Genomic DNA, 26,021 nt, shown 5'->3' on the forward strand with positions numbered 1-26,021 from the left:
TCAGATAGTTATTTATTATAAAGGGGGACCGTGATATGATATGACAGTTTCCCCAACTCACGGCGCATCCCCACCGGTTCGCGGGCACTGGTCCATGTAAACTTATTTGTAAACACGTAATTATTTGACGACCTGTTCCTGTAATAATATAAACGTTTAATGTTAGAATTCTCAAAATGAAAACATTTACATCAAAATTATCAATATTCCTAACCACGAGCAACCACTAAGCAGAAAATATCATAACAGTCAGTATTTCGGTGCATAGTAATAACAAAATATTCATTACATTGTCCAACGTAATGACAATTTATTGGTTTATCACAAATACAGAAGGCCAGTTTACGCACAAGGAAACGTGGGCAACACTGAGAAAACAGATAAGCTGTTCTGCGCATGTAAACTCACGCATCACGAAAATGATTAGTGCGAAAGGAGTATTATGATCAATTTAAATAATTTTCTATATTATTTTGTCATAAGTAGGTTGGCTAACAGGCTAATACTTCAAGGTAAAGGTACACTTCTCGATGTATTTTACACCCCCTCCCCCTAAGTACCGTATTGGCCTGAATATAATGGTGCGTTCGTTCTTCTCTCGGAAATCGGAAATTCCGAGTTGAGTGACATCACATCCGACAATCTCCCGTTCGAGCTACCCACAAGTCCCACATCTCGGAACAAACATGGTTGCCTCCATGAACACGTTGCTGTGTATTGTTGCTTATATTTTAGCAGATTTGGAGTGAGATTATTTTTTTCCGAGAGACAAACAAACAAAAAACACAAACTAGTCAAACCACATTAAAAGCTTTATAAAATATTTTAGTACATTCATCGCGGTATTCTTTTTTCGAGAGGCAAACAAACTACAAACAAACCAAAGACACTAACAAGTCTGGTAAAAAAACTCATATTGCATGCCTGGATACTGTTTACGGTCATGATATGGTATTCTCTGAATCGAACACGTGCAATTACATTTATAACTATTATTACATTTAACAAAATAAACATTTTTAAAGATTTATAAAATAGATCGAATTACTGTTGCGTATGTAAGCCGCCATGTTGAAATTACGTCACAGGCGCAACTCGGACAACAAATGGTGGTGGTGCAAGAGTTGCCCCTGTGACGTAATTTCAACATGGCGGCTTACACACTCAAAAGTAATTCTATTTTCTAAATCTTTAAAAATGTTTATTTTGTTAAATGTATTTTTATAAATGTAATTGCACGTGTTCGATTTAGAGAATATCATATCATAACCGTTTCCTAGCATGCAATTATAAAATATTTTATAATCTTGTCCGACATCAACGTCATAAAAGAGACGTGTTTCCGACGGAAAGTGGCGTTTTTCGTGACGTTGTCATCCGAGTTCCGACTTGGAGAGAAATAATTGAACGCACCATTAGCCATCCCCCACACACACTTTTTGGCATACCAAATCTTACCTTTATAATGAAAAAAATTATTTGACAACATATAAGTTAATCAGCAACCATAGCTTTAAAAGGCAATCGGATTACAATAGGTGTATTAAATAGCAAACATTCCAGAAAATAAATGTATTAAGGGGCGGTAGATAATGAATATTAGACTCCACAACCCTTGAGGGCACAGAATTTTAGAATATTTTCGATGCAGCAGGCCCAAGAGGGTAACAAAAGGTATTGCAGAAAAATCTTGAGCCATGTTAATAACTTACATGACAGCTCTTATTCTAACAGCCACGATCGGTTTAATACTAGCAGCGGCACAGCCAGGCAAGCCAACAATTTACACAACACTCAGGGATACCCGCAAAACACACGCATAACCAGGGCTGCAAATTCTCACTCATCTGGTGTGACACACTTTCATTCTCACACGCTCACGCAAGAAATCTTACGGCAAACGTGTATTACGGTAAGTCAAAACACTTGTTACAAAATACGGTATTTGGCGCCATCTATTTTCTTTTTGTCTAGACGCTTAATGTCAGACACCATTTTTTCATAGGTATATTTTGATGGAAAAAAACGTTTATATTCAGGTCAACACGGTATTTATTTTAATTAGGTCTATGTCAACATTCCTATGCTTGTTTTCTGTAACACGTGATCACAACAAATAAAACATAGCTGTACGAGAAACACAATTCATTATGCCCATTAAAATAACTGCAATAAAATTTAAATTTCTTTCGATGGCTGTATTTGCAAGGACTTTTTGATGTCAGGAAACCAGCCTATGCCAGGTTCTAAAATCACAGATATAGACCACAGAATGCTTAGTTACAAATTCATTAAACCCAAAATAAAACGGGAAAGAAAACAAAGAATCACGCAAATACACAGCAACTAAACCAGCAGGCAAACAAACCGCACTACTGCCCGTAAAAAATATCAGATACAGAAAAGAAACGCTATTTACATGAGCCCAAGGTAAAAACAAAAGAATGTATCCCGAAATCTAGAATGGCTTTCGATAATAGATTAACCCCATCACAATTAAATTCTTCTTATGGTCATTGCAATTCAACATCTTACAGGGTGTGGTCAATTCAAAATTCAGATAATAGATTCTGAACAACCCTGGTAAGGTGCGCATAATGAGCATACCTGTCAAGTTTTGATTTGAAAATAAGGGAAATTTTCCGGCACCCACCGCGAGCCATCCCACCACCCCAACCAAGCTCCAGTATCCCTTACATTTTAAGACAGGTGTACAAGAAATCTAAAATAACCACTTGTCATTTTACATTTTATTTTCATTACACATTTTCTTTTAATTTCTCATGTTCACTCATGTGGCTCTCTGGAATTCACTAATGGCTTATTATACAGATTTGTTATTATGCAGACTTTGTATCCTTGTTCAAGTCGTCACAGAAGGTGAAAGTAACGTTGTTTTTGGCACACAGCATTGCCATTTTAACCTCCGCATTTATGACCTGGTTAATGTTGTAAATGACCTGAAGACTACAGCAGGTGGCAGTTCTCGCGAGGCTACTGACAGTTCAGTTTGGAGATGCAGAGGGATTTTTTTTTAATGATATTATAATACGGGAGATTTACGGGAAAATACTAATACGGGAGGACGGCGGGAAAGAGGGGTAAAATACGGTAGTTTCCCGGCCAAAACGGGAGACTTGACAGCTATGATAATGAGCTAACCAATCAAACTTGCTATGCATTAAGTCACATCTTTTGACCTGGTAAGGTGAATCATCCCTCATGACCAGCAACAGAACTTTGCATTTGAGATGGAACCATCCAGGAAGCAAAGTTGTTTTTGCAGGTGATCATGAACCCGCTGGACCATCTCAATAATGATGAATTCATAGAGAAATATAGTCTAGCCTGGGCTGAAATAATGAGCTTCCTTGATCTGGTGCAGGATAAATTGAGAAGAATCTATCTGAATTTTGGCCTCACTGCACCATGCAGCTTCTGGCAGCTGTCTGCTTGTACGCCATTGATGGATTCCTGCTGACCTACAGATGCACATGGCCTGAGCAAGACTGCGGTGTCCTGCATCTGTGCATTGATCACATTTCTGTTGCACTGCGCTCACAACTACATATGATGTCCAACAGGAGTGGATGCCTTGCATGGCACCAAGTTGGTTTTCATGCCATTGCAGGCATAGTAGGTGCAGTGGATGGAACCTTCAACCTTATTCATATTGGCCTATTCTGTGCCCCTCCCAAAATAAACCTGCAAATAAATCATTAATTACAGATTTCGGAAATGCCAGAAAAGCCCAAAAACAGCATGCCACAACACGCAAATTACACACAAAAAAACAAGCCAATCAAGGAAAAAAAAAACAAATCTTACGTCTCCCTGCCTGACATTATCAATCCAGGGCAAGTCTGTATCTATTATCACTTACTAGGTACAACAAAGTTTCAAATGTATCTTCAAAACATACTTCTATGCAATGCGCATATTTATTATTTGTTTAAAAAGGAAAAGGTAGGCCTGCCTAACCACACTGCACGTTGCATATCAACAGGAGGTAACACATCACTTTGATGTCAGTTTTGTTATAAAAACAAAATAATTTAATCTTACTAGATGCACTGTATAGCATTCACATGCTTACATACTTAACTCATGGATACTTCTTGCAGGAAAAAAAAGTAGTAATGCTTAAGCATTAATAGGTTCTGGATGTCCATCCATCCATTTTATCCTATTCAGGCCCACAGGAGGTCCTGAGACTATAGCTGTAAGATGGGGAGCAACCCAGGATGGGGCACAATCACACACACCATTCTCACACACTTGTGAGCAATTTTTGGTAACTCCAATTAGCCCCAGCATGTTTTCGGAGTGTGGGGGGGAAGCCAGAGTACCCAGAGGAAACCCCATGATGACACAGGGAGAACATGCAAACTCCACACACATGGAACCCTGACAGAGATTTGAATCCAGGTGACAGTGCCACTGAACCACCATGCCACTCAGGATCTGAATGTAAACTAAAATCTAAAAGCTATAGAGCTACGTTTCCTGTTAGTCTTCATTCATACAGAAGCACAGTGATAGGGCAGGCAATGGCCGGGGGCCCCGAGCTGGAAGGGGCCCCCCGAGGGCAGCCAATAGTGCATTAGTGACAAATCTCTTTTATTTGTGTATTCTGTTTTTCACAAAAGTGAAAATAATAATCTTCCATTTATTAAATTCTCTTTGTTGATATTCTTAATTTTCACTTCACAATAAAATAAAGGTAATAAATGTTACCATGCTGGGGAGGGGGAGTTGGAGGATTTTGCCAAGGGCCCTCAGAGTCCCTAGAATCACCTCAGCATACATACAGCCACAAAGGAAACAGGAAGCTGATTTTCTCTGTTGAGTGAAATAGAACATAGTTTAAAAATAGTATTAACTATCTGAGAAACTTCATTAAAGCATGGTTAACATTGCACCTGCAGAATGGGGCGTCTCTTTAATTGTGAAAGATGAGAGTGTGGGGAACGGTGGAAAGTGAAAAGGAGGAAAATATCCCTTGTTCTTTCTTTTTCACAGAGACCAGTGAGGATGAATGGGACACACAATGCGACTTACCTGAACAGTACACCGTTGGCTGTCGCTTACTCCTTCGTGGTTTTGCTGGGACTGCCACTGAACGCACTGTCACTGTGGATCCTCGTCTGCAGACACGGGTTCCGGGCGGCCAACACCATCATCATGGCCAACCTGGCCGTCTCCGACCTTCTCATGATCCTCTTTCTGCCCCTACGCATCGCCTTGCACATCAAGCCCAGCAAACTCTTGATGAGACCCTGTGATGTGATGGTCTTTCTCATGAGAACCAACATCCTGTCCAGCTCCTTCTTCATCACCTTCATCAGCGTGGACCGCATGCTGGCTCTGGTCTACCCACTGCGCTCTCGGGTGGTGCGCTCTCCCAAGACATCATGGATCGCTTGCGGTGCAGTGTGGTTGCTGGCGATGGCGTGCTATCTGCCTGATCTGAAAGAGAGTAGGCGATCCTCTACGTGCATTATCTTGATTTCCCAGTGTGACTCCCGTGATTGTAAACCTACCACCAAGGATGAGTTGCCCTTCTTTGCATTAACCCTATCGGTTTGCCTGTATCTGATGTTCATAGTCAACCTGGTTGCCACAGCTAGAGTTGTGTGGAGCCTAAACAATCGTCAGGTAGACCTGGCTGGGTACAGTGTGAAAAGGCTGATGTTGATTTTCCTTGTCAATCTGCTGATATTTGCCCTCTTTTTTTTGCCGCTCGCTATCGTGCTGCCGCAGCAGCCTGAGCCTGAGCCACAACATGTAGAGGTAACATTTTGTCTCTCAACCTTCAACTGTTGCCTGGACCCACTCGTTTACTATTTCTCTTTAGATGGTTTCTTGAAAAGAAAAAAAAACATGGATGAGTAATTTAATATTTTGCAGTCCCTGATTGGTTAGCACTGCAGCCTCATGCCTCAGCAGGTGGTGGCTTTGATTCCCATTTCCCCAGCTCTGTGATAGTGGAGTTTCTATGTTCACCCCTTGCTGTACCGGTTTTCTCTGGCTAGTTCAGTCTTCTGGTACGTGCCAAGAATACAGCAATAGGCAAATTGGCATCTTTGATTTGTTCTTAATGAACACTTATAATGTATAAGCGAGCATGTCTGTGTGTTTGCAGTGTAATGGCCTGGCATTTCATCCAAGCTATACCCCTGTCTTGTGCCTTCTGACTCCTGTGTAGGCCTCAGCCCTCCCAGATACCTATGTTACTGCTCATATCCCTTCACTGGCTTCCTTACGAGAGTTTTTTTCAGTGACAAGTTCTGATCCCGCGATATTTACCTTATCTTAATAATGCATGCAATGTAGTGTTCGGCCTGCAGGGGGTATTTTTTCTTATCTAATAATGAAGAAAAAAAACAACTTAAAGCATTGTAGGTATATATTTGTCTCTTCTACTTCATTATTTGCTGGTCCTTTGACACTGACCTTTAAAATGTCTTATTGAAGTGGCAAAAATAAAGTTTCATTGATGAGTAATAACTTTGAAAAAGCAAATTTTCAGTTACGCATATGCATAATTTCAATGGTTGTCGGCTTCTGTTTTTAGAGCCATTTGCCAAATATCACAAACCGACTAAAAAACATGCTGTTGGTAGAAATAGTGGTGTGAAAGGGTTTTATGTCGAAGCTGCTTTATTGGACCCATGCAACACAATGTGTAACTTATTTTTGTCTCTTCAGTTTGGAGTAATAAATGCCTATACTTAAAACGTATAGTTGTATTTAATTACTTATTATTAAATACATTTAATAGTTGCATTTTTGTTGTATTTAATATTTGCTGTCAAAGTCTGGAAACAAAGGAGGCAGGAACAGGCGTTGGGGCAAAAAAACGAGGGGTTTATTAAAGAAACAGGAACAGGGTGTCACGGATCCGGGCAGGTTTGGAACATGGACGTGGCATGGTGCAGGCAGAAATTCAGACGACCCACTTGCGGCTTACTTAACAGGGGTTTATTTAATAGAACAGAAAACACTATAAACGTAACAAAACCAAAAGGACCCCGAGGGGTCAAAAACTAAAGGGGGAAAAACAAAGACTAAATGTACAAGGGGGGGGATCAGGCAAATAGGCAGGAGGCAACAAACAGAATATCCAAAACTAGACTACATCCAACTATCAGAAACATCTCAAACAATCAACGAACCACTGGGGAACCGAACAGAAGCGGGGATTTAAATACTGAAACTAAAACTGTGTAACAAGACTAACACAGGACAGGTGAGACTAACAAAGACTGGGAAAACAGGTCACAGGTGAGACTAACAAAGACTGGGAAAACAGGTCACAGGTGAGACTAACAAAGACTGGGAAAACAGGTCACAGGTGAGACTAACAAAGACTGGGAAAACAGATCACAGGGTGAGACTAAAAGACTGGGAAAACAGGTCACAGGTGAGACTAACAAAGACTGGGAAAACAGATCACAGGTGAGACTAACAAAGACTGGGAAAACAGGTCACAGGTGAGACTCACAAAGACTGGGAAAACAGATCACAGGTGAGACTAACAAAGACTGGGAAAACAGGTCACAGGTGAGACTAACAAAGACTGGGAAAACAGGTCACAGGTGAGACTAACAAAGACTGGGAAAACAGATCACAGGTGAGACTAACAAAGACTGGGAAAACAGGTCACAGGTGAAACTAATTAACTCAGGGAACTAAAACAGGGAAACTAAGAAATAAGCAAGAAACGGAAACAGAATCTAACACTGGGGAATTACAGACAGGTAAAAACACAAGCAGGGGCACAAGGAACGAAACCAAAACCAAATGCAAAATCACCAGACACAGGAACTAGAACAACTCAAATAAAACACTAGGGAGCAAAATACAAAAATACAGGCTGTGGGATTCAAACACAGGACAGAAAGGCTCATAAATAACCAGATGCTCAATGTATTGAGCCATGAGGCCAACAGGGAACAGGGGAAAACAGAAAGACTGACAACACGAGGGACGGGATGACCAACAGAAGGCATTGCTAGTACGAGGGGAACTGGAGGAAGGGAGGGAGGGCACTTGTACTATATATTTGACTAATGAGGGAGCAGAAGACGGGCAGCTGGAGTGATCCACACAAGGGCTGAAACGAGAGGTAAGACAAATGATCAACAGCTGTGGGAGAGAATTAGGGGGCAGGAATGCAGTTGTAGTCTTAATAGTATATAGTTGTATTTGCAAACAGGAAAGGAAATCCTGTATTTGCATTTTATTTTTACCATACTGTTTTAATAAAAGTGTTTGGAACATCTCACAAGTGGCTTTGATTTAAAATGAAACATGAAGCCCACTTCACAGAATATACTGATATATGTAGCTTACACTTATTCTGCCTAAAAATATTGAGGTATGTTTTTTGGTCCATATCGCCCAACCTATTTGCTCCCCCTTTGAAAATCTTGGGCCTGTTCCTCAGATTAACTCTGGCACCAGCATTGGGTGTAAAAGTCAAAGTCATACTCAGAATTCATGCAAGGTATCATGACTAGGAACAAATACATCAAAAATCTTGTTACAAATTACAAATACTTGCTCATTAAATGTCCATCCTTATGGAGTGGCTCAGCATGCCAGTGGTTTGCTTCCTACCAAGAAGGCCGGTCATATCAAGGGACATGAAAGGGACCCACATCTACTCCATGCAGACTCTGCTGGTGTCCCTCAGGGCTCAGTTCCTGGTCTTCTTCTGTTCTCCCTCTATACTAGGTCTCTTGGTGAGGTCATATCCTCACATGGGTTCTCATCATTGCTATGCAGACGACACCCAACTTATCCTTTCCTCCCTCAGACACTTAAGTCTCCACTCAGATCTCTGCATGTCTGACCGCTCATCAGCTGAAACTCAACCCCAGCAAAACTGAACTGCTATTCATCCCAGCTGATCCATCCCCACACCAGGATCTTGTGATCTCCCTGGACAACTCTAGTCAATTTGTCCTTCAGTCACTGCTCATAACCTAGGGGTAACCATGGACAATCACCTGTCCTTTTCCTCTTACAATCTTTCCCAGTCCTGTCAATTTATCCTCTTTAATATCAGAAGGGTTCATCCATTTCTGTCCACACAGGCCACTCAGGTACTTGTTCAATCTCTTGTCATCTTGAGACTAGGCCACTGTAACTCACTCCTAGCAGGTCTGCCTCTGAGCGCCATTCATCCTCTGCAACTGATCCAGAATGCAGCTGCCCGACTCATTTTCAACCTTCCCAAGTTCTCCTACACCACACCATTGTTACGCTCCCTTCACTGGCTTCCTGTAGCTGCCTAAATCAGATTCAAAACACTGATGCTGACCTACAAAGCCAAAAATGGTCCAGCACCCTCCTACCTAAAAGCACTTATCATATCCTGCACTGCACCACACTCTCTCCAATCCCCCAACTTGAGAAGTACTTGGATTCGTACTTCCAGGATTATACTCAGTATTATAAAAAAAAATAAAAAAATACTTGCCAACGGAGCTTTTTAGAGTGATAGTATCCTTAGCCAGGTTCTATTGAACCAGTATGAGAATGTATAGTATTCACTGATGAGACTTCTAAGCATTTATGTAAGGGCGTCTGCCAATTGCAGTAAACGTAAATGGTTGTAAAAACTCCAACGTTTAGCTGATACAATTTAATTTTGTCCTTAGGAACAAAAGTACTTAGCCTGATTTATCGCTAATAAAGTCTTACATATATGACAAACCACAAGATGCCACTACCTGAGCATGTCTGTTGGAATTAATTAGAGTGCCACTTGCAGGCTGGTTAGTATGGAAGAAAAAAAAAACAATCTCTGAATGACCCTCCTATACCTTAGCTCTAGCCAGGAAAACAATTATATCAATGACTCAAAATTGATAAAGAAAAATTTAGTTTATTAGTGAGATGATGCAAATTAGCCTAACAGCATGCTCCGCATACCTCTGCAAACAAAGAATAAGTGCACCATTATATATTTTTTCAACACTCCCTTACAAGGTCTTCTTTGACAAGATTGGTTACCATACAGCATGTCCAGCAATTGATTTCCTCCTTCCCCATGATCTTCACCATTGTTCATTGTGTGTGTGCATTATGATCACTTAACCTATCACTTGATTACCTGATTGTCTATTGATTTCATTGTCACACTATTTATGCTTATATTGATAATGCAATTTTAACTGTGATATTATACAATGATATTATATAGCTGCTTTGTATTATTAGCTCAAACTATTGGAAACAGGATTCTCCCCTCCCATCTTCTCCTATTTCCATTTACTGTTACCAAGGCAACCTTCCCTCACAAGTCCATAATTTCCATTTCAGCCACCAGATGTATCCCGTCTTTCTTGCTATGACAATTCTCTCTAACTGCATCAGGTAAGCATACTCCAGCATGTCTAATCAAGTACATTGTCCGTGAGTCCAACAAGAAGAAACAACATCTTCTGGCTAAAGGCCTAAGACAGAACAACAATCCCATAATGTACCCAAACCCACCTAACTTTCAATTTTTCTTCCACATTTCCCCCTTGGTACATGCGGAAAACCTGTGTTATTCACAAAACATTAGACTTGGAGTCCTTTTCTGAATCCTCTTCGTCCCATTCGGAGTGGTCCTATCCGTTGCTGAATTCACATGGGGAAGAAATGAAAGGTTGGTGATGCAATCATCAACTACAATGAAATTAGGCATTAGGTGAGATGCTTGAAGTGATCAGCAAGGGCAAGGATAGCTCAGCTGCAGGTGCTACGGGACAAAAGGGCAGTGGGCATGTCACTGGCCGGAAACCCACACCAGAGCCAGCGGCAGACGGGCAGGAGACACCGGAGCGAGGATGGCACTCCCCGCTCCACCCAAGATGCATGGGACCCGTGCAGCATGTCCTGAAACCTCTACTCCCAGCCCGATGGATTCGCTTCAGAGACGTGGGGTGACCCCTGCTGCGGACACGATCGGCAGAGGCAGCAGGCAGAGGCTGCTCTGCATGTGCATGAGGAGGCATGCTGTAGCTCAGAGACCCGCTAGCTCAAGAGCACCGAGAGCTGGACGAGTGCCGGAAGCAGGACCATCAGGACCGGGAGTGGCTGCAGGAGTCAGCGGAACAGAACCGGCTGCTTGATCCGCATCTCCCTGATCCCTCCATGTGATCTGCCAATGATGTGTCTTCATGCACAACAAGTACAAGCGGCTGAAGGCCATGCAGATGGCTGCCGGGATCTGAGACAACGAGCAAAACTGACTGACTACAATAAAATAATATGAAGTACAGCTTACGTAGTTTGGCTTCACCAAAACACAGCATTGTTTTGGTGAAGGAGGAGCACAATATGAGATTTTTTCGGTTTCCCACTTGGAAAAGAGGATATGGACAGCAGGTAGAGGAGCTAACCAAGAGGCGTCGGGTGGCCTGGGTCGAGCAGTGAGACGGATGGAGATCACAAGGACGTAAAAAAAAGAGACGGAAGTGAATACATACATTAATTTCTTAATGTTTAGAAAGGATCAACAATATGTGGTAGAGCACATCATGTGGCAAAACACGAGTCTCTGATTGACCATCCCTTCAGTTGGACTTCAAAGCACAGTTTGAAGAACACTGGCACACAGACTGAAGTGAGGTCAACAATTAAAATGTAGGTACTGTATACATATTTTAGGCAGTAAATTTTTGTAGAATAAGTTGTATGTCATACAAACAAGTAACAAGTAGGAAGAAACAAGCCTGTTTTTCCAAAAGGAAAAAAATGCCAAAAACCATTGAGAACAGTAGCATATACGTCCCAGTTAGTCCAAAAAAAGCACTGTTCATTTGACGAGTAATGAACTAGTAGTTATTAGAAATAATCCATAGTTAGTAGATAATTCCCAATGAGACCTGCAATACTCAATAGTTCCTAATGAAGTACTAGCGAACTACTATAATAATTAGTTCACTATTACCTATTGAGTAATTAAGCATAACTCCTTAGTAGTGAATAGTACTAATTTAGGTGTTAATGAAGCACTACTCATTTGTTGCTGCTTAGTTCCTGCATATTTACCTGTTAACTACGGAACAGTTTTATAAAGTGTTACCATTAGTATCAATACGTGTTCAACACTAAAGCAAAGGTAGAAATAATTATTGGCAATCGTAGGATAATAAGAGGGTCGGGGAATCATCGCGGAGTTTCGACGGAAAGGTGTGGAGTGAAACTGCAGAAGTTTTGAATCTTCCAATTAATTATGTAAATACTTGATTTTTAATTAAAGTAACCTGTACTGTGAAGTACTTGTAAACTCCTAATAAAGTGTTCAGTAACCTACATGGGAGTGACACATTATTTTATCCATAGAAACATAGATAAATGTTGTGTTAAATGTTATTCTCCCGTGATCATGTGATCTCGAAAACCAGTGGCGCGCCGGATCAGATACGGACCACAAACGCGTCCAGCGCGAATTGGCGGACGGCCTCGGACGGAATGGGAATGCAGCGCAGTCACACCGCAGCAGATACACATCCGGTGTAAAACAGAGGTAAAACAGGGGTGGGTACAAATGCATAAAAAACTGCGTAATGGCCGTACACGAATTAAAGAGAACAAGTCCCATAGGCTAGGCTAGGCTGCTCGGCGTAGCCTACAGCGAGCATAAAAAAATGTAGCTAACAATTATAAAACACTGAAAAGCAAGAATAAATATTACAGTAAACTGTGTTACTAATAAAAATGTAGAAAAAAAGGCAAATTGTCAGTGCTATCACAAATTTACGAAAAATTGCTTACAATACGGCAATCAGCCTATGCGGGAAGGATACGTACCCCCATAATCAGAGGTTAACCCCCCATTCCATTTCCACCCATACATCCATTTTTTGCATCCACTGGTTATATTTAGGGTAGCAGGGGTCCGGAACCTATGCCGGAATCGATGGGTGTAACAAAGGGTATAACCTACTGTAGGATGGAGTGTCAACCCATAGCAGGGCACTTACACTATTCATGCCTACGGACAATTTGGCAACTCCAGTTCACTGTAGTATGTTTTTGGGGAGAAAACCCCATGACAACACAGGGGGAACAAGCAAACATGTAGAGCTCAGATAGTGTCAAGCCCTGATCCCATAGGTGTGAAGCAACAGTGCAAACCACTGATTGGGGGGCTGGTGTCAACAAAAGCATGAGGCTTGTTCTTTCCCCAGGACATCCCCCCTCACACCGGTAACAGTATTTTCAGGCATTTTTTCAATAGATTTTACAAAGATTCCTATTTGCTGTAGATGCAAATTCATAAAAAAACATCGTGACATCAGAGTTCCGGAATCAGCAAACGGAGCCAGTTGGCAGTTGATTCCATCAAACTGATATTCCCTTTGAAGGTGCAAGGTGTCTTTGACTTGAAATATGGATTCTCAACATAATTTGCAAATTAACAGCCCGTATATGTTTCATCAACTGAATGGTAAGCATATATTTCTCAGCACAATCATTCACCGTGTTATATGACATTAAAATAGTGATTTTTTTGTGACATTTCCAAAAGTTTGGATTGAAATTTAAAGGAGATATCTAAATCAAATAAATGTTGCCATTCTGCTATGTGTTAAGAAGAACTCTTGTTTGTTTTTTGTACATTAATTGAAGGATTGAGCAGGGTAGCCACATTCATTCCGTGCGGTGATGGTCCCAGCGTTTACACTGCTGGGGGAATGCTGGCTGCCCCTGGGCCAAACATCCCAATATCATCTGGACCTGTAGAGCTCCAAATGGCCGCAGCCACTCCAGTGTGGAGCGTCTGGCCTCACCAAGGGAGTGAGGTGCCTCCTCCTTTTCTGCCACCCAGCAGCATCCCAGTGGTGACAGAACCACCCAAGAAGGGCAAGCGGCTTCGCCAAAGGCGCAAAAATCCAAACAGCTTCAGCTCAAAATACAAGAGGCTGATGGAGGTCACATACGGGACTGCAGAGTATTGGTCCCTGGACAGCAGCTCACATTGTGAGGATCCTGGCAATCCCAGATCACAGTGTGGACCTGATGTCAAGGGAGCCTGCACCAGACGTGGGGTAAAAAGGAGGTTCAGTGAAGCAGAGGCCCCCAGTGAGGTCAGACTGGAAAATGGTGGACAGAGTAGAATCAAGGAGGCAGATAGGGCTGCTAAGAAAAGCAGGCAGATGGCTGGAATGACAGAGGCTACCGGGCTATCTAACTCACAGAACCATCCGGTGCCAGGAAGCTCTACACAGCAGCATGGATGTAATTCTGTTCCCTCACTTGTGGAACAGAAATGGAGCCTAGAGGACCTGGAGTTCCTCAGCGACGTCCCCCAGCCTGATGGGACAGCACTTGCTGCTATAACCTTGGACTGGCCTCTTAATTTGTTTGAGGGATGTGATATGGATACACACCAGGACCCAATCCTCAGTAGCTGGGAGACGTCTTGGAACAACCAAGCAGCTCATATGGCCAATGGATTGGATGTCCAGGATGTTTCTCAGTTTCCTGGACACATCCCCAACTCCCAAGACGAAGGGTGCCACGCAATCTCAGTGGAACCCCAAACCCGGGTGGAGCAGGAGACCCCAATGAATGCAGTTGACTCTGAAGAGTTCAGCCTGTGGCAGATCCTGGAAGAACTGTATGGAAACTGTTATTAATATCAATCCATTCTTAAATAAATCTTAAGATCATATTTCAGAGTGTTGTCTTTTACTGTAATACAGTACAGTGGTTTGCAGTCATGTAACTTGTAGCCCCCTGGCAGAATGTTTTTATTCCAACCCTACCTTAATCAGGCTCATATGGTCTTTTATAGGCTAATAATGAATGTGGCAGGTTGAAGGCAGTGTGGATTGGAATGAAAACATTCTGGCGGCTGGGGGCCAGGAATAGGATTGAGAAGTACTGCTCTAATATATTACAGTGTTTTACAATAATTTTCACACTTGTCTCAATACCATGTCCACTTTTTCAAAACACTTCACACATTCACCATACCTTTAGACTATGTGAGCTAAAGTAAGAATACTTTTGCGTTGCGTTCATATGATATGCATTCAATATGCAACAACTTCTTCCAAAATTCATGAAAACATGTTCCAGAAAATATTCAGCACCAGCAAAATTCTGTACAATTCCAACAATTTTTGCAGACATTTAGATACTCCGTTCAAAACAATTGAAAACAAAATTGAAATCACTTTGCGTTTTTTTCCAATCATTTTAACGCGTGTCTCAATACCATGTCCACTTTTTCAAAACACTTAACACATGCACCGTACCATTGGACCATGTGAGCTAAACTATGTATACTTTTGCATTGCTTTGACACAATATGCATTCAATCACCACTTCCCCCAAATTTCACGAATACTTCTCTCAGTCAGTGTTCGCCACCAGCAAAACTTTGTACAACTACTGCCGATTTTTCAGACGTTTCGATAATCTGTTCAAAACAGTTAACTTTCAGGTCAAAACCTAATGAAATTTTGAGCACTGTAAGTTGAAATATGCTGCATTTTGATAGACAAAGGACACTATGCACTTGCACTAGCACAAATAGATTTCGTATTTTTGTTTTTGTTTGCTGCTTTGTTATCATTTATACAAATGAGGTCATGGAGTGTCCCTTTCCTGTGACCATCGGCCACATGATCAGATGTCGCTTTTAGATGCAATGGCTGTTGGGTGTATGAACATCCATGTGGAGGACATCCAGAGCTGGATAAGACTCTCAAAGAGATTTTTTCCTCGGTGCATTGCAAGAGAAAATATTCGGTGTGATGTCGATGAAAATTTATGGCCAAATGCAAAGGACCGAATGGATTAGGCCAGGTCAACAGTATACTTGACTGTATACAGTGAAACTTTGCTATTTGCAGATTTTTGTTTTTTTTTTGTATTGAATGTAATTGGTTAAGTGATTAAATTGGTAAGTGGCTGTAATGTATTTTTCTTTTCCAGTGTATTGTGCAGCTGAATTTATTTACTGTGTTATTTGCTTGTATTACAATGTTTACTGTAAGAAATGTCACGTTTTTCTTTTACTTTGCAATAAACATTGTGTGAAAATATAGGACACAACACATCATATATATGCATTTTGCAGCGCTTAAAGTTGTTTGTGTTTTTTCATGCATTGTACTTTGTGTGACAAAGTCGTCTTGTGGGAGAGTGCATGTGCTATAGGTTTGGCAGCGTGTGTCACTTTTGGGTGAAGTGTTTTGGTGGTTTTAGTGCATTTGGCACCGAAAGTTAACTGATATGCTCAGGTGCATGTTTGTAAAGTTCACAGTGTGAAGTGTTTTGAAAAAGTGGACATGGTATTCAGACAAGTGTGAAAATGATTCACATTCATGAGAGCTAAGTGTGGAAGATCCCAGCAAATGTGACAATAATACTTGGGCCCAATATTAAAAATGCAAAAGAAACAGCGGTGAAAAGTTTAAAAGTTATTACATGAAATGCAAGATTCCACATGCATAAAGGCAGCTAACACATGAGTGAGGCTTGGCAGCCCAAAGACGCGTGGTGTACCCAAGCCAAGACGCGTATATCCCACAAGGCTGATACCCGAGGTTTTTCATGGATAGAGTACAAACTGTATTTAAAGAGCTAATTAAATCATACATGACAGAGATAAGCTGTTTACGGGGGCAATTAAGGGTTAGAAGCACATCGGACACCGATTCTGGTGGCTGTTTAGGGATATGGGGATACAGCTTTTGCACAAAAGCGTCTGCTTTGAAATAAATGAAACAGATGATTCTTCAGGGGGTTATACTTGACTGATAGAATTGTGAATGTTTTCAGGGTTCAATTGGTTACCCTTTGTTAGACATAGTGAACATCTAGCAATAATGACACAATATTTTCGAGACAGATCATTTAATTAGAAGGACTACAAACAAATAAAAAAATATTCAAACATATTTTTGACCAGAGTCAATCGCAAACATTTACATTCAGTGTACAACGTCTGTTGGGACCTGCTTGTCTCGCTGCATATCCCAGAGCGCTTGAGCGGCTGCATCTACATCAGTATCGTATTCATTGACCATAACACCGCGTATCAATTCATCCATTTTGCTGCTTATGTTCCTCACATTTTTCAACTTATTTTAAAATGTATCAATAACCCTTTGAACCATTGTGGAAGATGGTGGAATTGGGTTAAACCTCAAGACCCCCTTCACTACAACATTTTTCAACCACGGTCTACACAGTTTTTTTTTTGTCAATCTGTGCTGCCATTTCTGGGGTTTGCCATCCACCCCCTGAAACTGAGAATATAAACACATTCAGACTTTGTCCAATTTTAAACAAAAAAAGCACCAGTAAGGTAAACCATGTACACTCACCATTAAAACTATCAACACTTTTTCGCTTAAAGTTGGTCTCAGGCCCTTCACGGTTGTCTCTGAAAGTAGCCCCTGGTGTGCTTAATAGATCGCTGTTATCTGCAACTGTGAGCATAAACACTTTCAGTCTTTTGCCGCATTTAAACAACAAAACCTGTTGAGATAACTAACTACGAACAATAACTTAGCGCTATTGCAATCCTGTTTCACAGTCCTTACTCGGGCTTGACAGCATAGAAAAAAACTTTTGGTCAAAAATAGTTAAAGATTTAGCATACCTCCAGTTTAGCATTTCCATCGTTGCACTGAAAGTTGATCAGCGAAGATGCCTGTGTCTGTTTCAAGCTTTCAGATGAATCTGTATTTTGTGCTCGCCACTCGCTCGCTTAATAAAGCCTCAGGCGGGGTTACCCCCTCCCAGCTGGGCATCTCCATAAGGACAACTAGACATTATTCTACCAAATAAAAGTTTTTCATGCGTATTTGATGCTTGATTCTAAATGTAGCTTACTAGCTACTATTAGATGTAATTAAATAACCGTGTCCACCTTCTTTAAATAACAAGATGACAGCTACTGCTAAGCTGTTTTATTCCTTGTTTGAATCATCAGTGGCTGTCCTGCTTATTTTCAAGTCGCCTCTTGACTAAACTTTTGTAAAGCAAAGTTACCCTTAAAGCACTTTGAATAAAATGTTTCACAACATGTTTTATACTTATTTTTAAAATAACACATTAACAAAAAAGGGTAACATAACAAAAATATATCCTAAATTCTTGACCATATAGCTAGTGTGCTAGACCCCGTTCTCCCACTGTGACCATTAGCTGTCTGGCATATCAAAACAAGTGAAACATTGCTAGACCGTATAATTTCACCCTAAAAACATACTGGGTACGCTTTTACTGACATAAAACAGCACATTTGTTTAAAATAACACGTTAACAAAACACAGCTATTGTTTTTACCGTTTAAAAACACCATACCCTCTTTCATCACTAGCTAGAAAAGATGGACGAGTCCAGAGCACCGATAAAATTACGCTGCTAAAAGTTTTATTATCCTAAAAACGCATTTAAACCAGTACATTAATAAACAAGTGTAATGTATATTGTCCTTTTAAAGACTAATGACCCCCCCGCCCCAGTTTTGTTGCCACGTACCGTACCGTATACGTTATGGCTACTGGTGGCCATGTTGCTTCACCACGCGGCCCACCGAAAACATCGCTCAAGACATAATTATAGAGGGCTTGCGGCCATTCGTCGCCTTACATGTCTAAACATGTTGCCTGTGTTTTCACTGACATACAATAGTATAACAAAAACAGTACCTTTATGTGAAAGAGAATTATTCGTAGTTTACAACATTAGTAGACTGCGGCTATTTTCAGTACGGCAGTGAGGCATGCTGGGACATATGCAAATAGGCCAGACAGCGCATGGCTCGCCGTCGCCACATTGTTAAAACACATACATTCAACCCTACAACTTGTTGTCTAATTTATTCACATACAATGCATTAAACAGTATAATAAAAACAGTACATTTATTTGAAAGAGAATTATTCGTAGTTTACAACATTAGTAGACTGCGGCTATTTTCAGTACGACAGTGAGGCATGCTGGGACATATGCAAATAGACCAGACAGGAACACAGTGTTTAATTCTGGGAATAGTGTAGTCATTTCGAGGACTGAAGTAAAGCATATGGTCATCCAGCTTAATGTTCATGACATAGTGTTTCAGCAATTGGGAAAAACTGTAATATATATGTATTATTTTTACAATAAATCACCCAAAGACAGTCAGTTTGTATTCTAGATATTTTGTGCTGTAATCAGTATGCCTGGTTGTAACAATGTCAAATCTTAATGGCATCCTGAAATCAGAGGTTCCATTTCCACCCATACATCCATTTTTTGCATCCACTGGTTATATTTAGGGTAGCAGGGGTCCGGAACCTATGCCGGAATCGATGGGTGTAACAAAGGGTATAACCTACTGTAGGATGGAGTGTCAACCCATAGCAGGGCACTTACACTATTCATGCCTACGGACAATTTGGCAACTCCAGTTCACTGTAGTATGTTTTTGGGGAGAAAACCCCATGACAACACAGGGGGAACAAGCAAACATGTAGAGCTCAGATAGTGTCAAGCCCTGATCCCATAGGTGTGAAGCAACAGTGCAAACCACTGGGGGCTGGTGTCAACAAAAGCATGAGGCTTGTTCTTTCCCCAGGACATCCCCCCTCACACCGGTAACAGTATTTTCAGGCATTTCTTCAATAGATTTTACAAAGATTCCTATTTGCTGTAGATGCAAATTCATAAAAAAACATCGTGACATCAGAGTTCCGGAATCAGCAAACGGAGCCAGTTGGCAGTTGATTCCATCAAACTGATATTCCCTTTGAAGGTGCAAGGTGTCTTTGACTTGAAATATGGATTCTCAACATAATTTGCAAATTAACAGCCCGTATATGTTTCATCAACTGAATGGTAAGCATATATTTCTCAGCACAATCATTCACCGTGTTATATGACATTAAAATAGTGATTTTTTTGTGACATTTCCAAAAGTTTGGATTGAAATTTAAAGGAGATATCTAAATCAAATAAATGTTGCCATTCTGCTATGTGTTAAGAAGAACTCTTGTTTGTTTTTTGTACATTAATTGAAGGATTGAGCAGGGTAGCCACATTCATTCCGTGCGGTGATGGTCCCAGCGTTTACACTGCTGGGGGAATGCTGGCTGCCCCTGGGCCAAACATCCCAATATCATCTGGACCTGTAGAGCTCCAAATGGCCGCAGCCACTCCAGTGTGGAGCGTCTGGCCTCACCAAGGGAGTGAGGTGCCTCCTCCTTTTCTGCCACCCAGCAGCATCCCAGTGGTGACAGAACCACCCAAGAAGGGCAAGCGGCTTCGCCAAAGGCGCAAAAATCCAAACAGCTTCAGCTCAAAATACAAGAGGCTGATGGAGGTCACATACGGGACTGCAGAGTATTGGTCCCTGGACAGCAGCTCACATTGTGAGGATCCTGGCAATCCCAGATCACAGTGTGGACCTGATGTCAAGGGAGCCTGCACCAGACGTGGGGTAAAAAGGAGGTTCAGTGAAGCAGAGGCCCCCAGTGAGGTCAGACTGGAAAATGGTGGACAGAGTAGAATCAAGGAGGCAGATAGGGCTGCTAAGAAAAGCAGGCAGATGGCTGGAATGACAGAGGCTACCGGGCTATCTAACTCACAGAACCATCCGGTGCCAGGAAGCTCTACACAGCAGCATGGATGTAATTCTGTTCCCTCACTTGTGGAACAGAAATGGAGCCTAGAGGACCTGGAGTTCCTCAGCGACGTCCCCCAGCCTGATGGGACAGCACTTGCTGCTATAACCTTGGACTGGCCTCTTAATTTGTTTGAGGGATGTGATATGGATACACACCAGGACCCAATCCTCAGTAGCTGGGAGACGTCTTGGAACAACCAAGCAGCTCATATGGCCAATGGATTGGATGTCCAGGATGTTTCTCAGTTTCCTGGACACATCCCCAACTCCCAAGACGAAGGGTGCCACGCAATCTCAGTGGAACCCCAAACCCGGGTGGAGCAGGAGACCCCAATGAATGCAGTTGACTCTGAAGAGTTCAGCCTGTGGCAGATCCTGGAAGAACTGTATGGAAACTGTTATTAATATCAATTCATTCTTAAATAAATCTTAAGATCATATTTCAGAGTGTTGTCTTTTACTGTAATACAGTACAGTGGTTTGCAGTCATGTAACTTGTAGCCCCCTGGCAGAATGTTTTTATTCCAACCCTACCTTAATCAGGCTCATATGGTCTTTTATAGGCTAATAATGAATGTGGCAGGTTGAAGGCAGTGTGGATTGGAATGAAAACATTCTGGCGGCTGGGGGCCAGGAATAGGATTGAGAAGTACTGCTCTAATATATTACAGTGTTTTACAATAATTTTCACACTTGTCTCAATACCATGTCCACTTTTTCAAAACACTTCACACATTCACCATACCTTTAGACTATGTGAGCTAAAGTAAGAATACTTTTGCGTTGCGTTCATATGATATGCATTCAATATGCAACAACTTCTTCCAAAATTCATGAAAACATGTTCCAGAAAATATTCAGCACCAGCAAAATTCTGTACAATTCCAACAATTTTTGCAGACATTTAGATACTCCGTTCAAAACAATTGAAAACAAAATTGAAATCACTTTGCGTTTTTTTCCAATCATTTTAACGCGTGTCTCAATACCATGTCCACTTTTTCAAAACACTTAACACATGCACCGTACCATTGGACCATGTGAGCTAAACTATGTATACTTTTGCATTGCTTTGACACAATATGCATTCAATCACCACTTCCCCCAAATTTCACGAATACTTCTCTCAGTCAGTGTTCGCCACCAGCAAAACTTTGTACAACTACTGCCGATTTTTCAGACGTTTCGATAATCTGTTCAAACTGTTCAGTTAACTTTCAGGTCAAAACCTAATGAAATTTTGAGCACTGTAAGTTGAAATATGCTGCATTTTGATAGACAAAGGACACTATGCACTTGCACTAGCACAAATAGATTTCGTATTTTTGTTTTTGTTTGCTGCTTTGTTATCATTTATACAAATGAGGTCATGGAGTGTCCCTTTCCTGTGACCATCGGCCACATGATCAGATGTCGCTTTTAGATGCAATGGCTGTTGGGTGTATGAACATCCATGTGGAGGACATCCAGAGCTGGATAAGACTCTCAAAGAGATTTTTTCCTCGGTGCATTGCAAGAGAAAATATTCGGTGTGATGTCGATGAAAATTTATGGCCAAATGCAAAGGACCGAATGGATTAGGCCAGGTCAACAGTATACTTGACTGTATACAGTGAAACTTTGCTATTTGCAGATTTTTGTTTTTTTTTTTGTATTGAATGTAATTGGTTAAGTGATTAAATTGGTAAGTGGCTGTAATGTATTTCTCTTTTCCAGTGTATTGCACAGCTGAATTTATTTACTGTGTTATTTGCTTGTATTACAATGTTTACTGTAAGAAATGTCACGTTTTTCTTTTACTTTGCAATAAACATTGTGTGAAAATATAGGACACAACACATATATATGCATTTTGCAGCGCTTAAAGTTGTTTGTGTTTTTTCATGCATTGTACTTTGTGTGACAAAGTCGTCTTGTGGGAGAGTGCATGTGCTATAGGTTTGGCAGCATGTGTCACTTTTGGGTGAAGTGTTTTGGTGGTTTTAGTGCATTTGGCACCGAAAGTTAACTGATATGCTCAGGTGCATGTTTGTAAAGTTCACAGTGTGAAGTGTTTTGAAAAAGTGGACATGGTATTCAGACAAGTGTGAAAATGATTCACATTCATGAGAGCTAAGTGTGGAAGATCCCAGCAAATGTGACAATAATACTTGGGCCCAATATTAAAAATGCAAAAGAAACAGCGGTGAAAAGTTTAAAAGTTATTACATGAAATGCAAGATTCCACATGCATAAAGGCAGCTAACACATGAGTGAGGCTTGGCAGCCCAAAGACGCGTGGTGTACCCAAGCCAAGACGCGTATATCCCACAAGGCTGATACCCGAGGTTTTTCATGGATAGAGTACAAACTGTATTTAAAGAGCTAATTAAATCATACATGACAGAGATAAGCTGTTTACGGGGGCAATTAAGGGTTAGAAGCACATCGGACACCGATTCTGGTGGCTGTTTAGGGATATGGGGATACAGCTTTTGCACAAAAGCGTCTGCTTTGAAATAAATGAAACAGATGATTCTTCAGGGGGTTATACTTGACTGATAGAATTGTGAATGTTTTCAGGGTTCAATTGGTTACCCTTTGTTAGACATAGTGAACATCTAGCAATAATGACACAATATTTTCGAGACAGATCATTTAATTAGAAGGACTACAAACAAATAAAAAAATATTCAAACATATTTTTGACCAGAGTCAATCGCAAACATTTACATTCAGTGTACAACGTCTGTTGGGACCTGCTTGTCTCGCTGCATATCCCAGAGCGCTTGAGCGGCTGCATCTACATCAGTATCGTATTCATTGACCATAACACCGCGTATCAATTCATCCATTTTGCTGCTTATGTTCCTCACATTTTTCAACTTATTTTAAAATGTATCAATAACCCTTTGAACCATTGTGGAAGATGGTGGAATTGGGTTAAACCTCAAGACCCCCTTCACTACAACATTTTTCAACCACGGTCTACACAGTTTTTTTTTTTGTCAATCTGTGCTGCCATTTCTGGGGTTTGCCATCCACCCCCTGAAACTGAGAATATAAACACATTCAGACTTTGTCCAATTTTAAACAAAAAAAGCACCAGTAAGGTAAACCATGTACACTCACCATTAAAACTATCAACACTTTTTCGCTTAAAGTTGGTCTCAGGCCCTTCACGGTTGTCTCTGAAAGTAGCCCCTGGTGTGCTTAATAGATCGCTGTTATCTGCAACTGTGAGCATAAAACACTTTCAGTCTTTTGCCGCATTTAAACAACAAAACCTGTTGAGATAACTAACTACGAACAATAACTTAGCGCTATTGCAATCCTGTTTCACAGTCCTTACTCGGGCTTGACAGCATAGAAAAAAACTTTTGGTCAAAAATAGTTAAAGATTTAGCATACCTCCAGTTTAGCATTTCCATCGTTGCACTGAAAGTTGATCAGCGAAGATGCCTGTGTCTGTTTCAAGCTTTCAGATGAATCTGTATTTTGTGCTCGCCACTCGCTCGCTTAATAAAGCCTCAGGCGGGGTTACCCCCTCCCAGCTGGGCATCTCCATAAGGACAACTAGACATTATTCTACCAAATAAAAGTTTTTCATGCGTATTTGATGCTTGATTCTAAATGTAGCTTACTAGCTACTATTATATGTAATTAAATAACCGTGTCCACCTTCTTTAAATAACAAGATGACAGCTACTGCTAAGCTGTTTTATTCCTTGTTTGAATCATCAGTGGCTGTGTCCTGCTTATTTTCAAGTCGCCTCTTGACTAAACTTTTGTAAAGCAAAGTTACCCTTAAAGCACTTTGAATAAAATGTTTCACAACATGTTTTATACTTATTTTTAAAATAACACATTAACAAAAAAGGGTAACACAACAAAAATATATCCTAAATTCTTGACCATATAGCTAGTGTGCTAGACCCCGTTCTCCCACTGTGACCATTAGCTGTCTGGCATATCAAAACAAGTGAAACATTGCTAGACCGTATAATTTCACCCTAAAAACATACTGGGTACGCTTTTACTGACATAAAACAGCACATTTGTTTAAAATAACACGTTAACAAAACACAGCTATTGTTTTTACCGTTTAAAAACACCATACCCTCTTTCATCACTAGCTAGAAAAGATGGACGAGTCCAGAGCACCGATAAAATTACGCTGCTAAAAGTTTTATTATCCTAAAAACGCATTTAAACCAGTACATTAATAAACAAGTGTAATGTATATTGTCCTTTTAAAGACTAATGACCCCCCCGCCCCAGTTTTGTTGCCACGTACCGTACCGTATACGTTATGGCTACTGGTGGCCATGTTGCTTCACCACGCGGCCCACCGAAAACATCGCTCAAGACATAATTATAGAGGGCTTGCGGCCATTCGTCGCCTTACATGTCTAAACATGTTGCCTGTGTTTTCACTGACATACAATAGTATAATAAAAACAGTACCTTTATGTGAAAGAGAATTATTCGTAGTTTACAACATTAGTAGACTGCGGCTATTTTCAGTACGGCAGTGAGGCATGCTGGGACATATGCAAATAGGCCAGACAGCGCATGGCTCGCCGTCGCCACATTGTTAAAAAACATACATTCAACCCTACAACTTGTTGTCTAATTTATTCACATACAATGCATTAAACAGTATAATAAAAACAGTACATTTATTTGAAAGAGAATTATTCGTAGTTTACAACATTAGTAGACTGCGGCTATTTTCAGTACGACAGTGAGGCATGCTGGGACATATGCAAATAGACCAGACAGGAACACAGTGTTTAATTCTGGGAATAGTGTAGTCATTTCGAGGACTGAAGTAAAGCATATGGTCATCCAGCTTAATGTTCATGACATAGTGTTTCAGCAATTGGGAAAAACTGTAATATATATGTATTATTTTTACAATAAATCACCCAAAGACAGTCAGTTTGTATTCTAGATATTTTGTGCTGTAATCAGTATGCCTGGTTGTAACAATGTCAAATCTTAATGGCATCCTGAAATCAGAGGTTCCATTTCCACCCATACATCCATTTTTTGCATCCACTGGTTATATTTAGGGTAGCAGGGGTCCGGAACCTATGCCGGAATCGATGGGTGTAACAAAGGGTATAACCTACTGTAGGATGGAGTGTCAACCCATAGCAGGGCACTTACACTATTCATGCCTACGGACAATTTGGCAACTCCAGTTCACTGTAGTATGTTTTTGGGGAGAAAACCCCATGACAACACAGGGGGAACAAGCAAACATGTAGAGCTCAGATAGTGTCAAGCCCTGATCCCATAGGTGTGAAGCAACAGTGCAAACCACTGATTGGGGGGCTGGTGTCAACAAAAGCATGAGACTTGTTCTTTCCCCAGGACATCCCCCCTCACACCGG

At 40.9% G+C, this 26,021-nt stretch overlaps 1 protein-coding gene and 2 long non-coding RNA genes across 5 annotated transcripts; 1 reads left to right on the plus strand and 2 right to left on the minus strand.

The window, feature by feature from the left end:
* Positions 1-739: 739 nt before the first annotated feature.
* On the plus strand, positions 740-6,726 carry LOC111847659 (lysophosphatidic acid receptor 4-like). 2 transcript variants are annotated; one of them, XM_023819056.2, is made up of 2 exons: positions 740-1,170; positions 5,023-6,726. In XM_023819056.2, exons 1-2 carry the CDS (start codon positions 1,069-1,071, stop codon positions 5,893-5,895), a joined length of 975 nt encoding a protein of 324 aa, XP_023674824.2. In that variant the 5' UTR covers positions 740-1,068; the 3' UTR covers positions 5,896-6,726. The 2 variants fall into 2 exon arrangements, with proteins under 2 accessions (XP_023674824.2, XP_023674823.2); XM_023819055.2 differs by having other exon boundaries at positions 1,123-1,912.
* A 3,152-nt stretch (positions 6,727-9,878) lies between these two features.
* On the minus strand, positions 9,879-18,750 carry LOC140581508 (uncharacterized). 2 transcript variants are annotated; one of them, XR_011984600.1, is made up of 3 exons: positions 17,630-18,750; positions 17,352-17,456; positions 9,879-14,627 (listed from the first exon to the last, which is right to left on the minus strand). It is a non-coding gene; the product is annotated as an uncharacterized lncRNA (long non-coding RNA). The 2 variants fall into 2 exon arrangements; XR_011984599.1 differs by having other exon boundaries at positions 9,879-17,273.
* Positions 18,751-23,578: 4,828 nt separating this feature from the next.
* Positions 23,579-25,162, minus strand: LOC140581534 (uncharacterized). The gene is made up of 3 exons (XR_011984625.1): positions 24,031-25,162; positions 23,752-23,856; positions 23,579-23,673 (listed from the first exon to the last, which is right to left on the minus strand). It is a non-coding gene; the product is annotated as an uncharacterized lncRNA (long non-coding RNA).
* Between the last annotated feature and the right edge of the window lie 859 nt (positions 25,163-26,021).

The sequence above is a fragment of the Paramormyrops kingsleyae genome, chromosome 21 (assembly GCF_048594095.1).
Source record: "Paramormyrops kingsleyae isolate MSU_618 chromosome 21, PKINGS_0.4, whole genome shotgun sequence".
Classification (NCBI taxonomy): domain Eukaryota; kingdom Metazoa; phylum Chordata; class Actinopteri; order Osteoglossiformes; family Mormyridae; genus Paramormyrops; species Paramormyrops kingsleyae.

Excerpts from the sequence above, each read along its gene's own strand:
- LOC111847659 (XM_023819055.2), top strand. The coding sequence starts at position 1,646 with ATGCAGCAGGCCCAAGAGGGTAACAAAAGGTATTGCAGAAAAATCTTG. Across the intron at positions 1,913-5,022 it reads TACGGCAAACGTGTATTACG|AGACCAGTGAGGATGAATGG; the intron begins GTAAGTCAAAAC and ends TCTTTTTCACAG.